Here is a 27,155-nt window from a genome sequence, read left to right as displayed (position 1 = left end):
CATTCCTGGCTTTATTGTGCATTATCAGTGTCTGATTTTCTAAAGAAATATTTCTCTTGAAGTCAACAAAATGTACCATATTGGAATCTGTAAGACAAGGATTTAGCATCAATTTCATGATTAATCTATTGCTCTAGTATTCTCTCAGCATTTTCCATCAGGTACACACATGGTTTCTAAGATTAGTTAATCCAAACCAGAACTTTCCCAACTAATTTCAAGACTGATTCCAGAGGCACTGCTGCACATGGAGGGAGAATTATGGGAAAGCTCGTCTTTCCTGCATTCAACACTGTGGGTAATGAAAATAACGTGGCCTGTGGTCTGATTGATCCTGACTACCAACAAAAAATCATTGCTGTGAGAAAAAGTTCAGAGTCAAGACTTTTGGGATCACTGGTGATGGGCATATTTCTGGTGCACTTTGCAGTTTATTTTTGTCAAGAATTTAGACAGAAGGTGACCATCTGAAAGACATTTGACTGCTTAACCTAAATGAAATATCTGATACCACAATAATAGCCTAAAATAATAACTGCCATCTATCCAACTATTCTTCCATTTCTTAGCACCAGGAATACTTCATATGATTTAACCCTCTTGGTGTGGTCTTGTGATGGCAAGCCATGACACAATGCATGACTGTGCTGCATGAAGTACGGCTTAATGATTTCACCATGCAGACATATGGAAAGTATGCAATATGCTGTTACTTCCAAAGCAATTACTTTAGTCGGCCACACGCAATTTTTGGCAAAACATTCTGGTTCATGTCGATGAAAATTTACCCTTTTGTTTGAATGAAAACCAGAGGGATTTCTGTGCTCACTCAACCATACAATTATAATAAAAAAAGTTTTGAAGATCAGAGAAGAAGAAAGACTCAAGGGTAAAGCAGTTAAATATTAAAGCTAGAAAACTGATGGCGATACTTAACAACTTTAATTACGACACGTTTTAAGTAGGAGAGTGCTAGAGGTGTAAATTCAACAATTTGTCAACGGATGTACTGTTGAACAACAGATGAATGTGTTTTCAGGCCTGATTAAGCATTGCACACAGATTTACACTTCTGAGTTACTGTAATCAAACCTCATGTGCTCACAAGAAAGACTGCATTTATTTAATCAAAATTACAGTAAAATCAGTAAAAATGTGAAATATTATTACAAGTAATTTATTCATGTGATGATGCAAAGTTGACTTTTCAGCATCATTACTCCAGTGTTACATGATCCTTTAGAAATCATTCTAATATGCTGGTTTGCTGCTCAAGAAACATTTCTTACTATCAATGTTGCAAACAGTTGCGCTGACGTGCATCATCCTCCTTAACACTTCATCAAGATGTCATCATGTAAAGTGGTTAGGATGTTGTGTTTGTGCATCATTAACAAGGCAAAGCTTTAACTAAGACCAAATGCTCGCTGATGAAGGTATACACAGCTCAGCTCTATTATCAGAGCTGATTATGCAAGTGAGTGCACTCTACAGTAAACACAGAAGGAAAAAAGAATGAATGAATGAACATGTAAAGATTCAGTGTTTTGAAACTCCATCATAAAGGGAATGCTTGAGAACAAAGAAGTGCGAAGAAGCTTTGGGATTGAGCAGATGGGCTTTGAAACCTCCATTTCTCCCCCACAGCCTCCTTCTTTCTTACTTGGTCTCTCTCTAAGAAGCTGTGAATGATTAAAGGAATAAAAAGGCAGCCGCAATGGAGCTCAAGTAAATCTGGTTCTAATAGAGGAGTTTCCTGCGATGGCAGGAAATAGCTGTCATTTCTGCAGGGTTCACGTTCTGCCTCCTCACTCTTTTCCTCTGTCATTCTCTCTTTCCAGCCAGTCGTAATACATAAATGGCCAAATAAGGTGGCACACGTCATATCCAAATAAATGCTCTCACCCCATTTTGGACCAGCAGACACAACTAATCCATTATGTAAGTTTAAGAGAAAAAGTCCACAAACATATTAAGCAGGACAACTATTTTCAACGCAGCAAATCAGCATTTCAGTCATGACAACTCTCGGGAAGATTTTAGCATGGTGATGGATATGACAAATGTTAATGTATTTGGTCTTGGCGGAATAGATCTGCTACATTGCTGCTGCTGTTGATTATAGCTGTAGTTGTAAATTATTGCTGCTGCTGCTGCAAGAAAGTACAGGAACTTGCTACTGCCAGTGCATATGGCGATACGGTGCCATGAGTATTTAAGACATACTGACGCTGCACCAATAGCACATAAAATAACCTGTAGCAGATCTATACAGGTGGAGCTGGGGAAGGTGGAGGACTTCAGACATACTCTGAAAGCGCGCTGCAGGAATCTCAAGTTAATACTACTAGCCAGCCATATAAATGCATGGCAGTAAGCTCATTGGCTGCATATGCAGCATGAACCAATCAGCTTGTGCCAAGTCGTTTAACTCTCTGAATATAATCAGTTACGTTAACAACCCGTCAGCCTGCGCCATCTAGAGATTCATGACTGAACTATTATATTAGAATGATTTCTGAAGGATCATGTGACACTGAAGACTGGAGCAATGATGAAAATTCAGCTTTTTGAAATACACTCAAATAGACAAATTGTTAAACAGATTTTTTTTTCTGCTTCTTTAAAAAAAATCTTTGTGACTCCAAACTTTTGAAATGTAGTGATATGGTACTGAATCCCTATAAGTCATGAACAGCGTAAGATGACTTAACCGGACAAAAATGTATTAACTGTGGCTATAAAGAGAGAGAAAGGCTTGAATTATAATTATAGAAAGCGTTACAAGCACTGCCAGATGTTTGCTTCCCTGACATTAACGCCTACAGGTGAAAAGCCAAGCTGCCAGAAATGGTTTTATTAACAGAAGCATGTGCAAACATGAAGGTCTATTTTCTTTAAATTATAAGTAGCGATTAACCCTGTAAAGACTGACAACTTTTCAGACCTTTAGTCCCTCTCAAACCACTTTTTAAGGTCACAAGTGATCAGTGGGGACACAAGCACACCAGCATCTCGTGATGATGATCAGCATCTAAAAGAAAACACATGCTGATCTTTTCTGCAGGGTTACGACAGACAGAGTCTCATAAAACGCCTTGAGATGCTGCTAATAAGGACCTTTAGCTGCCACAGCAAAAACCCCAGCAGGCAGAGCACTAGGGTCTCAAATAAAGGCACATTTTCCCATTTTTCCCATTTTGCAATGCAGTGTTTAAAAACAAAAACAGTTTAAAATGTAAAGAAAAATGGAAAACTGCTCAGATTTATAAAAGACTTAATTTATATAGTCCTAAAACAAGGTCTGTAACACTACACCAGGTCATTCTCATGACACCAGCATTGATAAACGACTTCTCTGAAACTCGTCTTGAGTGTGTAAAAATAGTGGAGGCTTTTAAAAAGGATGTCCTTTGTAGAAAACAGGAAGCTACATGCATATCCGTCTTTCCTCAGACTAGATTTCTGATGACAGTTTCACAAGTGTATCTTTTTTATATATATATAGAAGAAACCTCTTAGTCTGTGATCTGTCAAATTTCCAAAATACTACTTTTTTTTTTCTTGCAACCATGTGACTTGAAAGTACATTTTAGCAAGCAACTGACTGTTATGCATTACCAATCAGTCAAATCTGTCTCTCCTTTGTGTTTCTTTTCTCTAAATCCATGAAATGTTCCAACTGGATGCTGCGTGGCTGGAAAGGAGACAAATAGATATTTCCACAGCTCAATTTAATACACTGACAGCAGACAAAGCTCCATATGGTGACTACCGTATCACCACCACAGTCTAAACAACTGTTTAAAAAATGGAAATATTAACTAATTGACTCAATGATTTGTTTTCCGCCATGTGACTGTATTCAAACAGTATCAGTAAAATAAAGCGTGTTCAAGCTCAACCTTAACTAGTCCCATGTGTGGAAACTTTTCCGCACATCCTGTACTTGGAAAAGACTAGTGAACACTGTGCCAGTCATATGAAAAAGGTGTGCAAACAAAACAAAAGGGATGGAAAAAGTGAAAGTGAGAGATAAAGGGGGGAAAAAAGCTGAAAGTTTAAACTTCTAGACACAAAACCTTTCTGCACAGTAATCCTGAAATGTTTTAAAACACTTAAGCCACACTTAAAGCAAAATATAGATACCGTTCAAAAGATTGGGGTGAGTTTTGAGAGAAATTAATACTTTTCTTCAGAAAGGATGCACGCATATGCTGTTCATTTGAACTTTCTATATCATGGTTTCCACAAAGATATGAAGCAGCACAACTAATTTCAACATTGATAATAAGAAATGTTTCTTATTAGTCAGTCAAATAGAAAATAGTTATTTTAAATTGCAAAAATATTTTACAATATTACTGTCTTTTTAATACAAAAAATGCATCCTTGGTGAGTGTTGGAGACTTCTTTCAAAAACTTGTTTGAAGAGTAGTGTATCACATAAAGATGTTTGTTAGAATTTCAATGATAAATCAATTGATATACTGTTCAAAATGCATACAAAAAATATTGTGACACTTTGTTGAAGTTAGTGGAACATGCTGAAATGTTTATGTGATGAACCACATCTGTGATTCCTCTGCAAGGACACCTGTGTGAACCTGAGGAGAACTCACTTCTCACATCCACTAAAAATCAGCAAAATGATTAAAAGGCATTGAGCAGACATAATGACTTTAGAAAAAACTTCCAGTTATTTAATTCTATGACATTCTTACATTTGTGTGGCTTTGGTGTCTAAATATTTCTTAGGGCCGATGAATGCTCTTGTAACCCAAATAGTTTGTCTGTCTGTGTGTGTGTGTGTGTGTGTGTGTGTGTGATTTGAGAAAGGAGCAGTCTGGACACTCCAGAAAATGGTCACATCACACAAGTAACATGAGCTTGTGTGTTTCAAAGCCCAGATCACCGCCTGTCCCCTTGGGTGAGAATTACCCTCAACTCTGACCCTGCACATGTTGGTAGAAACAACACTCCCCCCAAGTGTGGATGGCCGTGTCTGGGGTTTGCATTACGTCATCTGTGAAGTCTATCTGCACAAATCTTGGACCATTCAGTTGTTTTTAGTCTCTAGCAGTTGCTATAAACCCATAAGCACACCAGCTTAAATTAAACTCCAGATTTTGCATGCACTTCTTTAGAGGGTTTGCTGCTTTATACACACACGTGTCTGTCTGAATACTCAGTTGTCTAAATCTGAATGTGCTCCCTTTGAAAGTGGAAGTCCCCTAAACAGAGCAAATGCACCAGGTTAGCAGGTGAGGGTCTGCGGGGGTGAGTGTACAGTTACTAAGTGGTTTAAGCCCCTGAGGTTGAAAATAATTTCACTAAAGCCTGTAGTGATCCAGACCCAGAGAGAAGACTGATGCTGTAGCCTTTCACTCCAGCCATCACTCCCTACTCATCACCCCCAGCCCTCATAACAGAAATCAACCACAGTAAAAATCACCTTTACCTCACTGCACAAGAGTAATAATACACTGTAATTTTTTTTATTAAGTTTTTTAAGTTGTAAATAAAACAAGATCACTGGAGAACATTTTACAAGAATGTCTTTCTAGTTTATGTTTAATTCAGTGCAAATTCTTTGTAATTAATTGTGAAATTTACTAGAAATTTCTGAAAGAACTGTTTTTACATCACATTTTTAACACCAATTTTTGAGAGTACTTGTGAAAAGATGTTATAATAAAATAGATAAATCTGGTAATGATTAAATTAATTGAGATATATTAAATTAATATTAATATTAAATATTATTTCTCATTTTATATTATTTGTTGTATAGTTTTTACATGTATTATAATGTAATAAATATTAAAATTATTTTCATATAATATTTTATTAGCTTTTATTAACTTTTATTATCATTACTATTGCTGTTGTTGCTAAAATAAATATGTAGCTAATAAAATAAAAATATATAATAATATAAATTAATATAATTTTGCTGTTTTATAAATACAATTTATAGCATGCATTTCTGTGATTTTAGTATAGTTAATAGATTTTGGCCAATCCACATTGACTAACAACCCTCTTTAATCATGGTAAAATTACTGTATTGGAGTCACAGATTACTGCGAATACATTATAGCTATCTCTGTGTCATACGTGGCCGCTTGTCAAGCATGAAAAACAAGTTTTATTTAAATTCTGAATATATAATATATAATATATATACAACATGCAAAGAGCGCTCCCTTTAAATTTAAAAATTGTCACTCATTTATCACGATCTTACAAAGTTCCGTTTTAACCAATGAATGTGACCACACAATGAAACTTTTTTTTAATGAAGTTACGAGCATGATAGCACTCGGCGCAGGACAAAAAGCGGTGAGTGTGTGGATTCCAACCTAAACACCTCTGATTGGTCATTGCATTGTAGAAATCAACAAACATGTCTGTGATTGGCCACTTTGCTCCCCTCTGCGAAGATGCATTATAAAATCATTTGATGCTTTCCAAAGTAGAAGGGCAGATACACTGGATTATTTGCCAAATCTATTTCGTTATGCTGTTATTATGAAGAAAACAGATCCTAGAACAGGAGTTATGGGCAGCGTTTCCATTTAAAAGCAATCAGTTAGACTATTTTACACACTAAACTAAAGTCCAGCCGTCCCCCTCGGTCCGAAAGGGGTCAGGCGGACACAGGGGATGTCTGGCGTCGGGCCTGCATGCAACCATAATGATATGTTGTATTCAACAGCTAAGATCTCCTTATGCTAAATGCACATAGAATAAAAGCTAATGAATTGGAGCGAAAAAGGCCTACACACTCATTCAGACAACACCTTATTAGACGGTGATAAGTGAGTAGCTTCATCACTTACTGTGTATGTCGGGGCCACACAAGGCTGTGACAGGACAAAGTATTGGGTGGCCAGGTTTATATATGCGTTGCGGTAGGATGTGATTTTCTGGTGACCCTGGACAAGCTTATAGAGCTCCAAACACATCAGCCCGGCGATCGCAGCTGTTGTTGTGGCGATTGCTGGAATGATGCGGCCAGCAATTAACTTGCTCTGCAGAGGAGAAAAGGGATATTATTTACATAAATATGCACATCAGTACACACTGTATACTGTTTGTGAATTACAAATGCATGCTCTTGGGTGCAAACTAGTCATGCAAACCATTAATGGAAAGAAGTACAAGTAAAAAATAGCATCTGGAATGGAACTCTATGGTCTAGTACTGTATAATCAAAAGGTCTTTCCTCGGGCTATACTGAGGACACAAACCCCCGGAGGGGAATGTTGATCACTTTAGAGCTTGTCTCACAAACAAAAGCACAGCAGAGTTGTTTGAAAAAGACAATAGTCATTCACTTTGTGGCGGTCGGCTGTTGGTATATCGTAGTTCTCTGCCCTCAGGTTGGATGCTGCGACTATGTAGTCCATGTGGAAATTACCGTCATCATCCTGGAACACATGAATAAAAAAGAACATTTGGTAATGCATAAACAACTGCATTATTACAAGCACATAAGGAGGGTTTTGCACAGAATATTCCTCCATTCAATCCTGGTTGTCTATGAATACATGCATCAGACTCACATTTTATTTTGCATTCATACATTTTTTAATGCATAATTCTGTGATATTTCTGCTTAAAACATGAAAACATTTGTCTTAAAAAGTCTTAATTTCATCTGCCATTTTGCTTCATGTCGTAAGTACATTGTACTTAACATTTATTATACATTAATTTAATATTTAATAGTATGTTAGGACGCTTAAATATGTTTAGTGGATAACAAAACAAAAATACAGATTTAAAATACATTTAAAAATATGTAAAATATATTTTATATATATATATATAAAAATAAATTGTCTGAAACAAGTCGTATCATTTATTGTTGTCCTTTACTTCTTTTCAACTACGGAAAACACCTTTTGATTGTCCATCAGCAGATCTTCACCTAACAACCATCTGTTCGTTCATTACCAGGACAAATACAATGGAAAAAAAAGAGCTGTTGTGTCCGAGGTGCGATGCTGATTGCCAACTTTAGTCTTGTATAAAAAACAAGAAGAATTTAAAAACAGGAACAAAATGTACCCACAGGTATGTTTGCGCATTTTGGACCAGACAAAGATGTCATATCACGTCATATTTAAACTTTGATAACTTCCTATTTTAATTGAATGAAATGTTCCAGTGACAATGCACATGATGTCACAAAACCACAACTGCTCCAGATTCAATTAGTTTGCAAATCATATCCTTCTAAACTTAGTGATCTTTTCAAAGAAATGGCCATTAAATACCACATATGCCATTAAGCACAATCACAACTCAAGAAGTTTGGTGTGATATTAGATCTTGCAGGAATGCTAGGATACCCTGGTTTTGGCACTCTTCTTACGCTCCAGGCACCGCAGCACTACAAAGACTGTCAAGTATTGGGTGTGTTGGGGTAACTGTGGGGGGGTTTGAGCGCAGTATATAATTTGGCAACCTGATGCCACCAGAATCCCCCAAACGCACATTCCACTGGAAAAACAAAACATCTGATCTGGCAAAGAATGCGTCATCGCTTAAAGTGCACACACACACACTTGCACACGCATTCGGACATATGATACAAACATTGGGGCCCAAAAGTCTCAGACCACTACAGAAATAATCATATTTATATTGTTTGAACTATTTCTCCTTCCTTTATGATGGATGCACTTAATCGTGTTCTCCAGCATCATTTGAGATGTTCCAACAAGCAACCCGTGCCAGGGTTATTATTGTTAACTAAAACTAAAACCATTAAAAATATATAAATTGTTATTTGAATCTTGTTCATATAGACAAACGTTATATGAAAAAGCTTGTTTTATTTCAGTGTTTCCGAGGCATTTTCAGTTAGTTTGACTAAAGTACTAAACTAAAACTAAGCATATAACTAAAAAACTAAAATAGATTAAAACTATATAGACGAATAAAAACAAATAAAAATTAGCAAAATTACTAAAACTAACTCAAATTAGTAGAAACAACTAATTCAAAAACTAAAATCTAATTCAAAACATTAAATACTTTAATAGTATATGATACTAAAATAACACTGTTTTGAGCTTCGATGTAAGCAAAACATATTTTAAATATTTATTCTTCATCATAACTTAAATCTTTGTTCATTTTCAGGTTTAAATGAAAGAAAATCCCAGATTTTCCATGTGGTTCCAGACTTGTGGACCCTGCAGTACATTTATATACAGAAACCTTTGCCTAACTGTTGCCATATGAACATTCCCAGAAAGATACCAGAATGCTTTCATCTTCAGGGAAAACAAGACTAACGACAGAAGCAACCAGAGAAAGAGAAATGGAGAAATGATAGTCCAGGTTAGACTTAAAGACTGAAGAGATTGTGAAAATCAAAGACAGATACACGCAGAGAAACACACAGACTGAGACTAATCCTCTTTCTAACAGAAAACACAGCTGAGATGTTCTTCAGAGACTGCTGCCCATGCAGTTTCTATGCATGTGTGTGGTAGCCCATGTGTCATGCAGTCATGACAAACGACAAAGCGATCACTGACTAAACCAGTGTGCATCCAAAGTTTTTCATGAGACCCGTCTGTGCGTTGGATACTCTCTTTCTGAGAAGCATGTCACAGTGGTGAGGTTCTGTGAAGATCTGTCTCAACAGAAAGGATGACTGTTTTCTCTGGTCTGTAATGGATGGAGCTGGTTAAGGGTCGATGAAAACTGCAGTCGGGGTTGGCTGTTTTAGGGCCAATTTTGTGGTTGAATGAGACCTCCTACCTGAGAGTGGACGCCAACATGTCTGACAGGCTCATTGCACATACCAAATGTGTGCTTTTACTGGGGATGCCAAAGTTAACACTAACTTTTCAGACCTATTTTATGTTTACAGCTGCTAAAGGAATGATTGACAAAAATGAAAATCATACATAAATTTCATCCTCACGTCCCTCCAAACCTATATTGTTTTCTTTAGTAAGTGTAAAGTATATAGTTGTATGTACATGTTTAAACTGTATTTATCTGTATTTGAACGTCTACTGTCAGTGTCTTAAATGTTAACTGTATGCACCAAGGGTCTGAGAGTAACGCAATTTCAATTCTCTGTATGTATGTGCCGTACATGTGGAAGAATTGACAATAAAGCAGACTTGACTTAAGTCAAACTAAGATGTTTTGTAGAATGTCTAGCTTGCTTTTTGTTCTATAAAATGCAATTTAATGGGCAAAATATCAAAAACACCATTAATGTTGCTCCGCAGTGAATGGGTGCTGTCAAAATGAGAGTTCAAACAGCTGATAAAAACATCACAAGTAATAACGTCACACTCCACTCCATCAATTAACATCTTGTGAAGTGAAAACCTGACTGTTTGCAAAAACAAATGCAGCAACATGTTTTCAACCTCTATTCATAATATTGCTTTCTCCAGTAAAAGTTGTGGCATTTGTATCAGGAGAGAAATATGCACAGATCAAGCGAAAAAAGTCCCAAAACATTTAAAGTCAGTTCTAAACAAATATGTTGGTGGATTTTGATGTAAGAGGACAACAGGGGATGGAATTGTTCACTGGAGGAATCGTTAGTATGGATTAAGGATGGATTTTTACTGCACAAAATGTTAATTGATGGACTGGAGACGTGTGGATTACCTGTGGAGTATTGTGACGCTTTTATCAGTTTTTGGACTCTCATTCTGACGGCACCCATTCACTGCAGAGGATCCATTGCAAGTGATGAAATGCAACCCCCCCCCCCCCAAATCTGTTTTGATCTTTGATCCTGGATGGCCTGAGGGTGAGTACATTTTGGATCAACTATTTCTTTAATACAAATGATACAAAGAATCAAAAAATTTCATCAAGGCATCACAAAACAATATATATTGCGAAAATGCTATACAAATAAAACGTGACTTGACAAGCACATGGTACCTTCTCAAACTCCTGTGGATGCATCCGGAAGCTTTGGTCCTTCAGCTGGAGTTTGGACAGCTTCTCCTTTAATATATCCAACTTGACTTTGTCTAAGAGATGCAGTGAGGGATATTAGCAGAGATATTTGATGTTTGACATTCTTTACAGATTTAATTTTATTATGTATATTCATATTAAGCATAAAATTTCACCTTCTTCTTTTCTCTCCTCATTTTCCTCTTTCAGCTCCTGGTCGGTCACTGATATCTTTACACTAGATTTGGGGGTGAACTCGGGCACTTTTACTCCCTGCAGAATCCTCTGAATATCGGCACGATTTCTTGAGCCTGTAATCCCATAGCTCTGCCCGTATAAATTGGCCGCTGCCACAATGAAGTCCATATGGGTGGTCTATAAAACAAAAGAAAACAGAAATAATCTTAAACCGAAATATTTCTATTGTAGCTGGCAGAACAAAGGCAAAACTGTGAGTTTGTGTTTGATTTTGATCTGAAGTGTGGAAAAACTTGCCATGGATCACAAACACACATGCAGAGAAACAGAACTCCGGTGGTTAACAGGAAATGATGAAAGGAAAATGTGTAGCGCATTCAAAAAAAAAAAAACACTTCCCAAAATGGGCTAACCTTTGAAACCACAGAATTCAAACAGACTCTTATGAGTTAAAAGGAATTCCTTTAAATCTTACCAAATGCTGATAACATTGGTAAAGAATCAAGACAATGGAAACAATGGGCCATAAAACAGAATAATGGTTATAGAATGGAATCATCTGCATATCAAGAGACGTCAAGTTAAAATATTTAGTTTTCCTGATTTTTTTTTTCAGTTTATACATGTGTCTGAAAGGATTTCTTTGAAAAGCATGACTTGTTTGCTAATGTGGCTCTGTGTGTTTACCAGTGTGAGTGTGTCTCAGAGAAGTCGGGGGTTTAAGATGTTTTCACCTTGCTTTGTTAATCACAGGTGATCACTGATATCAGATACTATCTTATTCACACCAGGAGAGAAACTGTGAGTCATCTAAACTTAGACAATGCTGTCTGCAGGGGATGATGGGAGATCCCAAGGGCTGTGTGGGGGTATTTACTGAGTAAAACTTACATAGTTGGTGTCAAAGGTCAGAGGATGTGGACATCTCTTTGCGCCCATCCAGAATGGAAGTCCAGAGCTGGTTACCTAGTGAGGACCAGAGTGGGAAAGAGAGGAGAAAAAAGGGTTAAAAATATATTTTCTTTTAATGTTTGTATATAATATTTATTTTATTGTTTATTTTATATATAAATTATACATTACATGTGTATGTAGGATCAATTACTAGGTTTTTACTATGAATACCTTTTTAATATTTAAATATTTTTTTTTGTATTTTATAGACGTTTGTCCTTTTTAAAATGTTTTAATTTACAAAATAATTGTTAAAGATGCTATATAGTTTTGCTGTTATTATATTTATCGCATGTGTCTAAATTACATTTTAAATATATACTTTTTATATTGTTGTTTTATTCATATTTTTGTACATTTTATACATTTTTATTTAATACTAATTTAATCTAATATTTAATTTTATTTATTTATTTTATTTTTACAAATTTATTATTTTTTTTACTTTTTTATAAATATTATTATACAGCCGTCTAGTTTTTATTATTGTTATAATTGTTGTTTAATTTAAATATTGTTGAAGACGCTATATAGTTGGCTCCAGTAAGCAAGAATGAAAGTCTACATGTGTTGTGGGCCAAATGGAAGCCCTGCAGCCACTTGTCACATGCTGATGTGAAGTGGATGTGATTGGTCACCATAAAGCCCATGTCTCCAAACCTTTTGCTCAGACAGACAGAATAATGTGTTTAACATGTGTGTGTGTTCAAAATAATTAGTCTTTTAACAAAAAAACAGAAGTGCAGTTCAAAAGAGCAAAGACAGACCAAAAGATCAGTAACACAAAGCTTCCACTGGTTTAACAGAAATAGATGTGTGTTCATCTCTACAACCATCTTTCTGCACACCCGGAAAAACGTCCAACTGATAATGAGAAACTTTTATGTCAAGCTCAACCAAACCTCAGGGGAACTGCATGATTTATTCTTTTTCAGTACATTCATGCAAAATGGATCATGCACAAACACTCAAACTGAACTGTGATCTACATTCTCATTTCAAATCTGCAACTACTGCTTTTGCAATGGTTGCAATCTGGACATGCAAGATAAAGGACATCAGATTTTCAAAACTCTGTTTTCTTGTCCGTATCACCCCTCCTCTGGACGCATGTTTATCTCAGTGTGCAGGCACTGATGCCATGGATTAGAAATCTCTCCACATCCATACTGTTGCATAATCATAGACGCACAGACTCCCAGTAAAAAAGATCAATTGTACTTTTACTCTGTCAATACGACTAAATTAGAATCTCATATTTAGAAATAAAATTTTGCAACATGCTGACATTCTCACTTTTGTTAATTTATATAATTTAATTAAAAATTTATGATGCCATTTAAACCTTTACTGACCTCTCTCTATGGTTCAGGGCCCACTGTTGTTATAGACAACAGTGCCACCTGCTGGTGCAAAGTGAAACTAACTCAATCAACCCAAAAACAATGAATTGTTTGACAAATTATTAAAAGACAAATAGGCCTGTAATCATTTAGCAGGTCCTATTATTATCCATTATCCAAAGCATTGTACAGTTTTTGGGTGAATCTCATGAAAACTGTCAAAACATATATGGGTCTAATTTCAAACTCAAAGCAAAGCAAAGCAAAACAAGAATTTGCTTAAAAGATAGGAATTTATTGCCCCGCTTTTTGTCATAAAAAGCTATAATTAAAAGAAAATCTATTATATATATATATATATGCTATAACTCAATTATAATAAAAATTGTCACAATGGAAAAATCACAAGGGTTCTTAAACTAAGTTTCATAAGAATTTTTTTTTTTTTGATTTTGGGATATGATCTTGACATGCTTTCATGAAATTTACCCCATTACAGTGACAATTCCCCCTAGGTTGCATAACTGGTGTGTACACTGCTCTCTGTGTTACCTGGTCAGGGGGAAAGCAGTGTAGCAGTTGTCTAATGTGATTGCTGTAGAGCGTTTCCCACTGTCTGCGGGCCCAGCTGACACAGTCAGCCCAGTTCTGAGGCCATTCCTCACCCAGACTCCTATAGACACCCTCCAGTATTTCCACAGCCTCCACATCCCCACGGGCGACTGTGCGATCAACAAATGTTGGGTCACTACAGAGATGGAGAAAGGAGGTAGAGCTATCAGAATATGAGTAGTTTTCGTTATTCTAATTTTTTTAACATCAACTTGATATGGAGCCAAAATGATCATTAACCAAAACTAAAACCATTAAAAACCAACGAAAGCTGTTGAGTTGGGTGGGGTCCTTCCTTGTCTTCACTCACAGGCTGCAATTTGCTGACAGCCAAGAGGAAGTAGTTGAGATTGAGGCAGTTATGCTGCTGCCTTCCCTTTGCGGTATCTGCCTACAGCACACAGCACCTCAACTTCCTGCACACTCGCCTCTCTATAAACATCCTTTATTTCATTTCAGATGGAAAAGAGATCTGAAAACAGTTGACACTTGCGGCAGCAAGATCCCGAGGAAGCCTGGGGTTGAACTAATAATGAATAGCTGAGCCTGTATACTTGGAGTATAATGTTGAAACAGAATCTCTGACACAATATCTGCATCTGCTGATAACAGCAGAGCCCCTTCATCCTATATTTCCTCCACACAGTTTCTCTTCTAGACTATTAGCTAGTTAAATTGTATTCATCTATACCTGAGAAAGTTGTTCACATTCTCTGCCGTTTGTTTGAAAAGTCCCTCAAACTGGTCTCTGGCCCACTGAAAATGACAAACAATTGATTTGTGAATCACATACAGTCATAGCTCCATGTATGGTAGAAATGCAAGTGCTGCATTAAAATTGCCATGGTATTGTCACTGTCTCTTATGTTTGCAAATGTATATTCGTAAGTATATAATGCTGTTTATTTACTATTATATTGCATTTAAAGTTGAAGACAACAATGCTGCAGTGCGCACTTAAAATAAACAGGATGCTCTTGTCTTTTGGTGTGGATGCAAATATACAGTAGCTATTGTTCCAATTATCTTTATAGTTATCATTCTTGGTGTAAAACGGCCTTTAGTCGACAATTGGAGTAACACAACACAAGTGTATATCCTAAAATGTTCTCATCAAAATGGAGTTGTTCCTAAACACAAAATGAGAGAAATTGCAATGGATTCTTGAACGGCTACTAAATTGCCAAACCTATACATTTACAATCAAATAACTTTCCTTGTTTTCAAATGCCTTCTGACCTGTAGGGTGTGCTCTATACGGTGAGGGAAGTTCTTGAGTGTGCAGATGGGGATGGCTTTCTGTCCTCCAGATGTGGAGGGTCCGTATGATTCAGTCAGATGTGGTACTACCACCAAAGTGTGGCCTTTACTACCCAGGGTTCCTCCCTCCAGCATAGGCTTTTTGTTTCGCACACAGCATTGATCGAGATAGACTCCTAATGCATAGGGGAAATAAAATGTTAGCCACATATTTACAAGTTTGCATTGTCATTTTGGGTGAGATGAAAAACTGTGCAAATTTTAAACTCACGTGCATCCACATTATCCAGCGCGGCTGCCACACCATCAAGGTTGCTGTAAAATGAATGTGTGTAGACCTCCTCCGTCTCCGGACACACACGGTTCTGGTGAGCGGTGATGTTCATGTAAGGGTTAATTTCTTTAACAGACTCTGCCGCCACCTCAGATTTCAGTCTCTGAGAAACACAGAAAGAATAAACCTAAATGCAGTACATTTTACCACAGTTGAGGGGTTAAATTAGGCACAACATGAAAGGCAAGTGGCTCATTCAGTCAGATGTCAGGTTCTGTTCTAGACTACAGTCACTGGTTTCTTAGGTGAAACCATTTTGTTTTGTGAAGTGTATGCCAGTTTTGTAGCTGTTCAGTGCTGTTGTTTTGTGCCAACTCATCTTACCCCAATGTCCTTAGAGTGGAACAGAAACTGTCGATTCAGATTTGATCGCTCAATAGAGTCCATATCAGTCACCGTGATGTTCCCACCCTCTCCCGCACCCAGACCAATCAGAGCGAAGTTCTTCAGCAGCTCACAACCAATTGCTCCAGCTCCGACCTGATCATAGACAAACACATTTTGATGAGAATTGAATAAATATTAAATGATTAACTGAGAGATGGTGCAGGATTTGGAATTTTGAAGTGAGGTTAAATTGGTTTTTTAATGCTTCTGCTCACCAAGGTTGCAATTATTTGATTCAAAATACAGTAAAAACAGCTAAATATGATAAATATTATCTATATTATAAATATTATTAAACAGCTAAATATTATCATTTAAAATAACTGTTTATTATTGTAATACATTTTAAAATGTCTTCAAAGATTTATTTTCAGCATCATTACTCCAGTCTCATGATCACATCATCCTTCAGAAATCATTCTAATATACTGATTTGCTGCTCAAGAAACATTTATTATTATCAATTTTGTAAACAGTTGCGCTGCTTTATATTTTTGGGAAACAGTATGATGTTTTTCACAGTTCTTTGATGAACAGAAAGTGCAAAAGAACAGCATTTGTTTAAAATAAAAATGGTTTGTAACATCATAAATGTTTATACTTCACTTTAATGTATCCTTGATAAATAAAAAAATTATTTTGTAAAAAAAAATTAAAACCCCAAACATTTTAACAGTGTATGCTCAAAATAAAAAAAGTATTCTTTATTAGAATGAAACTTAAATGAACAAACTGTTTTAAAATTAAGAAATAAACAATTTAGCATCAATTTAGAGTCAAAGTAACACACTCCTCCCTCCCAAACATCTGAAATATTCGGTTGATTCACATGGGAAACTCTGACTGGCATATCCTTAGTGCTCAACAGGAAATGTCACATGGCACATACAATATTTCCTGTGCATTGGACACCACTGACTCACTGGTCTGCTCATTGCTCTTCATAACAGATCAACGATGAGATCCAACAGGGTTTACTGAAAAACAAATCAGGGTAATGTCCTCACCTGCTGGTGAAACAGGAGAAATATACTCACCAGAAAATAGTTCTGTTTCTTCAGTTTGTCTTGAAAAGCAGATCCAAACACAGCAATCTGTCCGTCATATCGGCTGTCTCTCTACAGCACAGAAGATAAAGATCACTTCAGTACATAAAGTGCTCAGTTGATTATGTTCATCATAAAAACAAGACTTTCATATTTTCTAAATACTGAGAATGAACTGGCTTGTAGCTTACAGGAGCACAGGCGTCTTCAGAAAGGACTCCATCGTTCTCCTGAGGTAGGCATTCCAGGGCATCGAAGTACAGCCACTGTCTGAGAGGAGTGAATTTACCACTGCATGCCTGAAAGATGTCATACAAATGCAGTCATTAAAAAATATACATACATATATACCATGGTCTCAAACATAACTAGTGCTGCCAGAATAAAAAGTTAAATGATCAAGCTCACCTTCACCACCTCCTGAGCAGCCAGACCACCAATGAAGGCATTGACAGGTGCCAGGTCACCACTGGCAACCAGAGATACCTGCCTTACCATGTCTTCATCAAGCTCATCAAACTTTGCATCTGTGCAAAGCTCTTTTGTGATAGTAACCAGCTCTTCAGCATCAGTCTATAGAGGGCAGCAAAAACACAGAGATGAAACATATGGGTGTAAAATGTGCTGAAGAATCTGACAATGAAAATTCAATGCACTTATTAAGATGCAATAAATTCAAATTCTACTCTCTCATTCAAAATACAATTCCTGAACAATTTTCAGTAGTAAAAATCAATTTCTGTCTGTTCTTGTTTGACACAATGCTGTAAACTGTTACTTTTTTTAATCGTTAAGAACCAAAAGAATCAAATCACATTGTACCAAATTTTTACAATGCATTGCATGATTTATAATTGTAATAACACTGAATCACTGTCAGAGCAAATTTATTATATACCTGTATAGCATACCAACATACAAAAAGAATAATGCTTTTAGATGCATAATAAAAAGTTTTAATGGAGATTGAAGTATATCAATAATTATTAAAGAGGCAGTTAACCAGAACAGTAAAAAAAACCTTTTCTTTATACTTAGCCAACATTTTACACAATGTTGTGACAATACAAAATCTTTAAAGTGCCCCTATTATGGATTTTTGAAAATTACCTTTCATGCAGTGTGTAACACAGCTCTAAGTGAATAAACCCATCCTGCAAAGTCTCTCAAAATAAAGAGTCGACTGAATCATTGAAACGAGTCATTTTTAAAATGAATCCCAAGCCGTTTCATGTTGACATCAACCTGAAACATTAGCATATCGCCCGCCCACTTGTTGCGCGTGCAGACCTGGGAAAACTTGATTATCCCGTTGGTCTGAATGAAAATGTAAATTCATTCTTTGCTACTAGGTGCCACTGTTGGAGCGGTAAAAGCTCACAAACACACACAAAGGAGGGGTTTGGAAAAATGAATCTTTGAGCAAATCGTTTGGGAGACGTTGAGCAAATAAGGTAAAAATAATGCATATTATAAGACAATGAAAGTGTTGTTGGGGACTCCCAAAACCAAAATATGAAACTTTCATTACCCATTATAGGGGCACTTTAAAAATGTTCTGTGAATATATTTATAGACATACTTTAAAAACCTTATTTAGCATAATTGTTTGTTGGACTGACCTGGGATCTAGGATGGGGTGCCCGGCTGTGTTTCTGAGTGAATCTATGCAGGGCCTGGAAGGCCAGATGCAGAGACAGGTGTCTTTGTATCTTGCCATAGTCTGTCATCTCCACAAGCCCAGGATCTCTGATCGCTTCATCCAGAGCCACATTCAGAGGTTTCTGCAAGAATTAAAATATCAACTCGATGTGCCTTGCTTTAATGCCGTATATCAACACACCTCTAGATTTCAAAAGCATACTACATCAGTAGCATCTTAAAATAATTAATTATTCCATACTAAGCAGTCAAGTATCCACACTATGGAATAAATCAGTCATGGGTGATATCAAAGACTATAGAATACCCAAGACGTGTCACTCATATCGTTTTGAATGGGGAAAAATGCAATGCATAATATGGCCGCTTAATCGCAGGAAGCCCCGCCTTCTGAATGTAACAGCCAATCGCTAATTGGTAAAGTCAGCGCATCACTGCAGGTGCAGTTAAAAGTCCTGATTGCTATAGAAACAGTCAGCATTCTGAGACGTGCGCCCATAGACATATATAGACGCCCTATTCGACTGCTCCAGGCACATAGATTCGGCCGCCATATTGGAACGGTATTTTTGACGTCATTCACCATACTGTAGGTTCACACAGAGCCGTTGAGCCATTCTGTGCATGATTGTGGCATCTTTCGAATATTCAGTGATTACTATGGTGAATGATGTCAAGTTTACCGCAGCAATATGACAGACGGCTAACGTATAACGGCCCATACAAACAGTCGCTAATGAGGCATCTACGTATATACATCTATGCGTGCTCCTAGGACTGTGCATGTGCACTGGCTGATCTAGCCTGAAAAATAAGCACAGTTGTTGTCAGATTTCATTGGTGATTTCAAATATGAAATTTAATCATAAGCTTAGTGAACAGTTAGGGAGAATTTGATGTTTCCAAATTCAAAGTGATAGGAGCTACACTTGCATGCCCGAGAGGCGTTTCAAAGATGGCCACTGAGTGACATGACATGCCTTAAAGTGACTTTGGTGATACTTACAAAGCTGAGGGTTTCAGTCTGTTTCACTTCAGTTGCCACTCCACCCTTCACATACTCAGAAAAGTTTGAAGTGTCACAAATACTGAAGGAGTAGCGGTCTAAAAACATTAAAATATATTGTTATTGACTGATTTGCATTGCTATTGACATTTGTTTGACCTTCTCTATCAATGATCAGCTCTACATGTTTTTCATATATTTGATCATATGACACCAACCTCTCACTTTGATCTCAATGGGGCCATAACTATTGAGTTCAGTCATTCCTTGAATCTCAGCGAAATTTACAAACATGCCATCAGTGAATTCATGGCTTTCCTCATCAGTGCATGTTACTATGCCTGGATTGTCCTATGATGAAAAATAACACATTTTCAGCTGAAATTCATTAGAGGATAGTAAAAACTCATTAAGAAATGTTGACTCATAAGGGTTGGCAGAAAATTTTGGGCAACTTGTTTTGAAATAATCATTGTTTGTAATTCCATTTGGCACATCTAGAAAATTACATAGAAATTCGAAATGAAAATTCTGTCATGTTGTAACAAATTCATAGGACTATTTGAAGCACAGGTACAGATATTTTTAAGGAAATCTGAAAGACTTCTGTCTCTCCATTGAAAGTCCGTTCACTTTGATGGTTCATGAAGTTAGTTAAGAAATAATAAACATAATCCACATGAATCTGTTTAATTGAAGTCTTCTGTAAAGGCACAATCCCTTTATGATCAACAGACTTAATTTAGGTTTTTATTCACATTTAAATTTAAAATATGGTAAACAGAAGCTCAAAAATGCTTGACTGATTCTATTTGGTTTTTTTTCTGGATTCTTATGGATGAATTTAGTCTGCATTTGTATTCAAAGTAACTCAAAGGTGTTACAGATTTGGAACTACATGAGGGTGAGTATTCCTTTAAGAGGACCTAACTGAAAGTGAAAATTAGATTTTTGTCCTGTGTCACCTTGCTGATATGAGCAATCATGGCTGATACCGGAGTCTCTCCATTTGTGTCTCTGACCTCAAATGATTCGCCAAAGTCACAGAACAGCTGCCTGTGAACCAAACACAGACATCAGAATCTGATTCAGCACTATTTTAACCAGTTTCACATATTTTGCTGATTCATGTGATGCAGCTTACCCACAAAGCCCTCTGGTGTCAGCCACAATAAACTTTATATTGTTCGAATGACAAAACGCTCCCACACGTAGCTGCTCTTCTAAAGGTGAATTTGTGAGCACCACCACCTATTGTGATAAACGCATTAAATATCACTAAGCAAGGAAAAGTGTTAAAGCCCAAATCTTTATTGCACATACATATGAGTCCAGCATCATAACTCACCTGGAACTTACAGAGGAAATCCTCATCGAGCTTGTTAGTCCAAGCAGACACTTGAACATAGACATTCAGACTAGAGAGCTGCTTCTCAGAGCACAAAGCCCTGTTTTGACCCAGATCAGCTTCCTTTAGGTAAAACTACAGAGAGAATGTCATGTAAATGTTCACATAAATGACTACAATTTTTAAAACACATCAAAACAGCTGAATATATAATTTATATTTCTACAAATAAAACTGTGATTTTTTTTTTTAATGATGTCATGATTTACTAACTCTGATTTCTTTCCAAACCAGTATGACTTGCTTTGTTTCATGGAACACAAAAGAGGAGTGGCTTTTTCCATGCAATGAAAGCAAATTATTTCCACTTAAGCTCTCAAAAATAATTTGAAGTTGCATTCAAATGCATCACGTTGTAATTGGTCTTAGTATGAATGCACACATGCATGATTCACCGTTCAAAATGTCAGCTCGGAGTATTGTGGTTAATGATCAATGGTGACAGAATATTCATTTAGGTGAAGTATTGTTTTAATTGCAGTAATAGGACCTACAGTCTTACCTGAGATGACAGATCTCTCCACTCCACCAAACCCTCATCCTGAATGGTGACCGATTGAACTCCGGCCAGGATCACATTCTTGGCAATCTCCACACCAAGACCTCGCATTCCAGCAATGAGGACATCAGCCTTTCCCATGCGACGCATTGCATCATGGTCGATCACGTACCTGTTGTCAGATGAAAAATTGCACCATGAATAGAGTAAAATTTCTGTACTTGCAGTTTTAATATTTGAAACATTTGAACTGTGAATGCTGCCATTTTTAATTGTGTGACAGAATATATAGAACATTTGATCTAAATTAAAACAAGCATGCATTAAACATTACAAATGCTCTCAACGCTACCATGATGTATTCTTTGCACTTTGCATATTTAAATAACATACTGTATTAATATTCTAGTACACAATATAGTATGCAAATTATATCAACTATGCAAAAAACAAAACAAAAAAACAGCCTCAGTTACTTTTGCTTTGGTTTTTCTGTGAAAAATACCAGGAAGAGACAAGTCTATTTATACAGTATTGCTGACTTGAAACATACAGGAAATACATAACTGGAATTCCTCAAACTAAGTAACCCGACCTCAAAAAGATAATTTACATTAAGATTATAGCTGGAACAACAAACTGAAAAATTATTTTTATTAGGTATGTATGTATGTTTTTTGTTTTTGAACAGAGGAAACAGAAAAGCTGTGTAATATATACTTTTAATATCTAAATGAAAGTCTCCACTGGAAATGTAATTCAAGTGATTGCATTCAGCACTTAATTAAAGTAAATAAAGTAAAAGCGAAAGTATCATTAGTCGGATGCTTTACTCCCCTGTGCAGCAGTGACCACTGGCAATGACATTTCCAAAGATACATTTCCAAGACATAGAAAGCACAAATAGGTAGACGTTTAAGGAAAAACCAAGATGCAGATAAGGAAAGCAGATAAGAATATTTTACAGTACACTTACAGCTGTCGAGAATATAACCCCTCGTCAATATCAGCCAGAGCCATTTTCTGTAAGAATGACAAATCATTGTCAGTGCTGTCCTTTACAGAGAAGTACAGCAATGGTATCAGATGCTAATACCATGGTAATTCCTGATTTACAAATTCATGTTCCATGGTATTTACATGTTACATTCTAAAAATACTGTACTATTAATATGGTGCATGTCCAACATGTTAGTACCATTGTACTTTTGCAGCGGCGGTTTTTTAAATACACCTGTTCAACATCTGGGTGTAAACAATGCAATGCATTGAGAGTTAAGTAACTGTAATTAGCTATTATTGGCAAAAATCGTCAAAGAGTAGGCAATATTTTCAGTAACATTCCTTACCTTTCAGTGGAGTTTGGCGTTTTGTTCGTCTGTCAGAACAGAAAGTGATCTGATTCAGAGGAAAGGGTTTCACTTTCGTTTCTGTTATTGCGCAACTTTCGGGCCTCTCTCACACAATCGGCCACATCGAGTGATTAAAAAGCCAATTATTTATATTTGGCTGTATCTTCGACAACCTCTGTCACTGGACGCTGAGATTCCTCAGGTGAGGTGTGCAGTGCAGAAGCAAAATACCACAAGATCCACGGAAATAACAGAATAAGCGTATGGCAAGCTGTTTTAACATTTAATCTATGACACGTATGAGTATCTATTTTCATGCTACTATTAGGTAATTATTTTACTTTTCCATTAAGTACTAATACTTATTCATTAGCTAGTGCTTATTCTTTAGCCACTAGTACTTATTTATTCTTTTTTAGGTGTATTTTGTAAAGTTAATACTTATTCATTGGCTATTAGTTCTTATTTATTAGATACTAGTACTTTTTCCAATAGTGACTATAGTATATAAATATAGTTTTCTTAAGAAAAAATAGAATTAGTACTTAATTTTTAGTTACTAGTAACTATTTTGACCAAAGATATCCTGAACTTAATAGATACTAGTACTTTTTGAATTTGCATTTCTGCTTAGTATGGTAATTGTACACTGTAAAAAAAAATCCGTAAAATTTACGGTAAAAAAACTGGCAGCTGGGGTTGCCAGATTTCTACCATAAAAATACGGTAGCAACATTTTAGGTTTTACGGTTTTAACTTAAATTTACAGTTAAACACCGTAATTTCTTTAACTGATATAATCTTAATATACAAACCTATTAAAGTGCTGAAATACACTGATAACCACCAAATGCAGGTGTTGATGAGAAAGTCACATGATGAGCCAAAGCCCATCACAAGCAATTTTTAAACAATAGAATATTAAAAGGTGCACAGTGTCATTCACACAAGCACTAAACACCATCATGGTGAGACTCATTAAACTGAAATATGCTATAAACATTAATTTAACAACATTAGATGTAACATACAACCCTAATAAACATAACTGATAAGAAAAAACTAAGAAGAAACATAGTTATTTCAAAGAAAAAACGTCAAATTCAAACAGAATTTGAAATGGAATGCAGGGAATTCTGGGAACGTCAGTTTACGTTTTTTTCCCTGTAAATTTTACAGGAACTTTCTGTTAACCATGTAACAGGTTTTTACCGTAGCATTTTCACAGTTTTTTACCGTTAAAATCACGATCATTTTTTACAGTGTATGTTGAATATTAATGAACCAATAACACATAAAGAGGGGTACTTTTTTTTTTTTTGAGGAAACCACATAGAAAAGAATCAATCATTTGTAAACAAACAAATAGAATATATATTTTTGTCAGTAATGTGAACACTATAATTGTGTAAATATAGTAGCCTAATGTGTTTGTTGGTCATTATACGAGTGATGTCTGGTGACACAATTTAGATTAGACACCTATAATATCAGGGCTGTATGTTAACGTTTTTTGCATATAGCACTGGTGCTACAGATATTGAATGTTTTTACATTAATGTTCTGTACAGGGCACACAAAATCCAACCCTTGTAGTTTTCAGACAAACATTTTCTTTATTTGAAAAAGAAAAAAGGCCAAAAATTATCAATAATAAACAAACAAACAAACAAACAAACAAACAAACAAACAAACAAAAAACACCAGGTTTGCTGTGCTTGTTTGTAGGGCTGCACGATTTGTCCAAAAATGTTGTTTTTATAGGCTAGGCCTATATCAATATGAATAATAATAATTATGGATATATTATTATTACTAAATAAAAACATTAAAAACTGTACACTTCTCTACACTGGAGAAAAACTTTGCAAATGTTTACCTCAAAGTTCTTAAAGAAGTATTATTTTTTGCTATTTTTACCCAAAATAAGGTTTTGTGAGCAATAATGAGTCCTCAATTAATGTAATTTCTTTTTCATTCATACTTGTAGCTGGAGGGCGCCCTTGGCAGAAACTCCACAAGTGAGACTCACTGATGATGTTCCAGGAAAATCCCTTAAATGAACAAAAACATTCAGCTTTCTTTGTAGATAGTTGCTGAATAACCTGCAGATAGACATTATACTGATGAAACATGAAGACACTAAACAATGATTGCGACAATATATGGTTTATGTGTTCTTCAAGCCATCTTGGGTATTTTTATAAGAATAAAGTATATTTAAAATGCTATTCGACATAACCTTTATCACCGTATAGAACAATATAAAGTAACATGATTACTGCCTCATTCTTTTTAATGAAACCATGTCGGATCACAAAAATAAGTTAAAGTAATTTATAAGTTAAAAAAATGAACATAAACATAAATACACAAATTAAGTGATTAAGTGACAAAATAATGCAAGTAGCCTAAACCTTGGTATTAAAAATCACTGTCCACTGTCCACTGTAAATAAGAATTTACAGTGTGATTTATTTTATTAAAAATAATCATATCACAGTACTATCACCAACATAATTAAGTAGTTTTCCCAAATTATTCATTTTAAAACTCTAGTTTTGTTATGAAGGCATATTGCTCAAAATAAAGACAAGATTTGTGGTTTCTTCCCATAGTTAATGTGATTAACAACACCTTTGAACTTGAACTTGAGGTGAGCTGATTTCAAACATCCATTAAAAATCACAAAGCATCAGCTGATTAAAAGACACTGAGCAATAAGGGCTCAGAAAAGTAAAGTTAGTCCTGAGTAAAGTTCATAATTTGTTGGCATTTGCCACATGGTTTGATATTTTCTTATCTAATACACACAGAGTTTCTGCTCTTATTGATGTTCTCAAATATCAACATGAAACAAGTGTCATAAACAAACGCAAATAAATCTAATTATTTCTAAATAAATTAAACTCTGTCTCAAATTGCTTATCTTAAAACTGCTGTTTGGCTATGATACATTTTATTTGGTATTAATATTTATTTGGGAAAAAATACTTCAGAGAAACTGATTTCACACATCCACTAAAAACCACAAAACCACCAGATGATTAAAAGACAGTGAGCAAAAATGAAGAATAATTTGATGTGAACAAATATCTTAATTAAACATAAATACAAATAAATACATTTACAAGTAAAATTTAGCCAGCTGAAAATCATAATTTTGATGGCACAATCTTTACAATAATAATTTTACAAGCAAAGTATTCCTTCATTTGTTTCAGAAACTTCTGGTCTCTGACCCCATATATCAAAGGACTCAGTAATCTTGGCATAATATTTGTGACTAGATAATTAAAGAAAGTGATCTTTGTTCTGTGAACAGGAAAAAAAGGAGTCACAATTAAATCCAAAACAGGGGTGATATAGGATAGCATACAAAGAAGTAACTGGACACCATGCAACAATATTGTACTCCGAGCCTTATTTGCGGAACCCTTTGAAACGGCCTTTCTGGCAGTGAACAGGACTCGGCAATAAGTATAGATGAGAATTATCCACACCAGTGACATATAAATGACTTGTGAAGCAGTGGTGCGGTCCTTGTGGGTTTTGGAAGGGAACAAACTGAAAGGATAGCAAAGTACAAGAGAATTGAAAAAAGACATGGGCTTGATTAAGAGTAAAATAATGATATCTGCCAGAGAAGGTATAGCTCCTATAACCCACAGCAAACATAGAAAAATGTAGGTCCTTTGTGGTGTGCAAATCTGAGCGTGATGCAGTGGTTTACAGATAGCAATGAAACGCTCTATTGCCATACCAGCCAGATTCAATGGAGTGATCATGAAGGTGGTTGAACCGAGAACAATCAATATGCAACACAATGAAGCATTCACAAGTGGTGAAACGTAGGTCAACACATATAAAGTCACTGATATGCATATCATGAGCATGTCATTGATTATCAGGTGAATGTATAAAATGTATCTGGAGTCTCTTGAAAACATTGGATGGGAGAAGAAAGTCACCACTAGCATCCCGTTAATGAAATTAATGATAAGACCAAGAGACACAATCACAATGTTTTTAGCAAGAGCTTCTTCATAACTATCCACAATCCAGACTGTCGAGTTCATTTTCCAGTTCTTTACAAGCAAAGATCTGGAACAGAAAAGGAGAAAGACATTTAAAA

The 27,155-nt window shown here is 35.8% G+C and overlaps 2 protein-coding genes across 2 annotated transcripts in view; both read right to left on the bottom strand.

Annotated features, from left to right (window-relative positions):
- Positions 1-23,321, bottom strand: part of uba7 (ubiquitin-like modifier activating enzyme 7) — a 37,188-nt gene extending 13,867 nt beyond the window's left edge. Inside the window, exons 1-22 of the mRNA XM_079432458.1 lie at positions 23,018-23,321; positions 22,645-22,691; positions 21,672-21,840; positions 21,110-21,244; positions 20,906-21,012; positions 20,727-20,817; positions 19,980-20,112; positions 19,762-19,859; positions 18,716-18,877; positions 17,502-17,666; positions 17,285-17,392; positions 17,085-17,165; positions 15,985-16,140; positions 15,598-15,763; positions 15,306-15,502; positions 14,758-14,822; positions 14,007-14,202; positions 12,049-12,123; positions 11,136-11,334; positions 10,942-11,033; positions 7,344-7,436; positions 6,846-7,037 (exon numbers count right to left, since the gene is read on the bottom strand). Coding sequence (XP_079288584.1) covers positions 6,846-7,037; positions 7,344-7,436; positions 10,942-11,033; positions 11,136-11,334; positions 12,049-12,123; positions 14,007-14,202; positions 14,758-14,822; positions 15,306-15,502; positions 15,598-15,763; positions 15,985-16,140; positions 17,085-17,165; positions 17,285-17,392; positions 17,502-17,666; positions 18,716-18,877; positions 19,762-19,859; positions 19,980-20,112; positions 20,727-20,817; positions 20,906-21,012; positions 21,110-21,244; positions 21,672-21,840; positions 22,645-22,688 — 2,724 coding nt within the window. The 5' untranslated portion in view covers positions 22,689-22,691; positions 23,018-23,321. The remainder of the gene's footprint in view (positions 1-6,845; positions 7,038-7,343; positions 7,437-10,941; positions 11,034-11,135; positions 11,335-12,048; positions 12,124-14,006; positions 14,203-14,757; positions 14,823-15,305; positions 15,503-15,597; positions 15,764-15,984; positions 16,141-17,084; positions 17,166-17,284; positions 17,393-17,501; positions 17,667-18,715; positions 18,878-19,761; positions 19,860-19,979; positions 20,113-20,726; positions 20,818-20,905; positions 21,013-21,109; positions 21,245-21,671; positions 21,841-22,644; positions 22,692-23,017) is intronic.
- Positions 23,322-26,175: 2,854 nt separating this feature from the next.
- On the bottom strand, positions 26,176-27,099 carry LOC306878904 (odorant receptor 131-2-like; the record flags this gene model as incomplete). The annotated part of the gene is made up of 1 exon (XM_079431494.1): positions 26,176-27,099. The coding sequence occupies one exon, from the start codon at positions 27,097-27,099 to the stop codon at positions 26,176-26,178; it is 924 nt and encodes a 307-aa protein (XP_079287620.1).
- Positions 27,100-27,155: the final 56 nt, after the last annotated feature.

This window comes from Barbus barbus (genome assembly GCF_936440315.1).
Source record: "Barbus barbus genome assembly, chromosome: 13".
NCBI lineage: Eukaryota > Metazoa > Chordata > Actinopteri > Cypriniformes > Cyprinidae > Barbus > Barbus barbus.
This window is presented reverse-complemented; position numbering and strand designations above follow the sequence as displayed.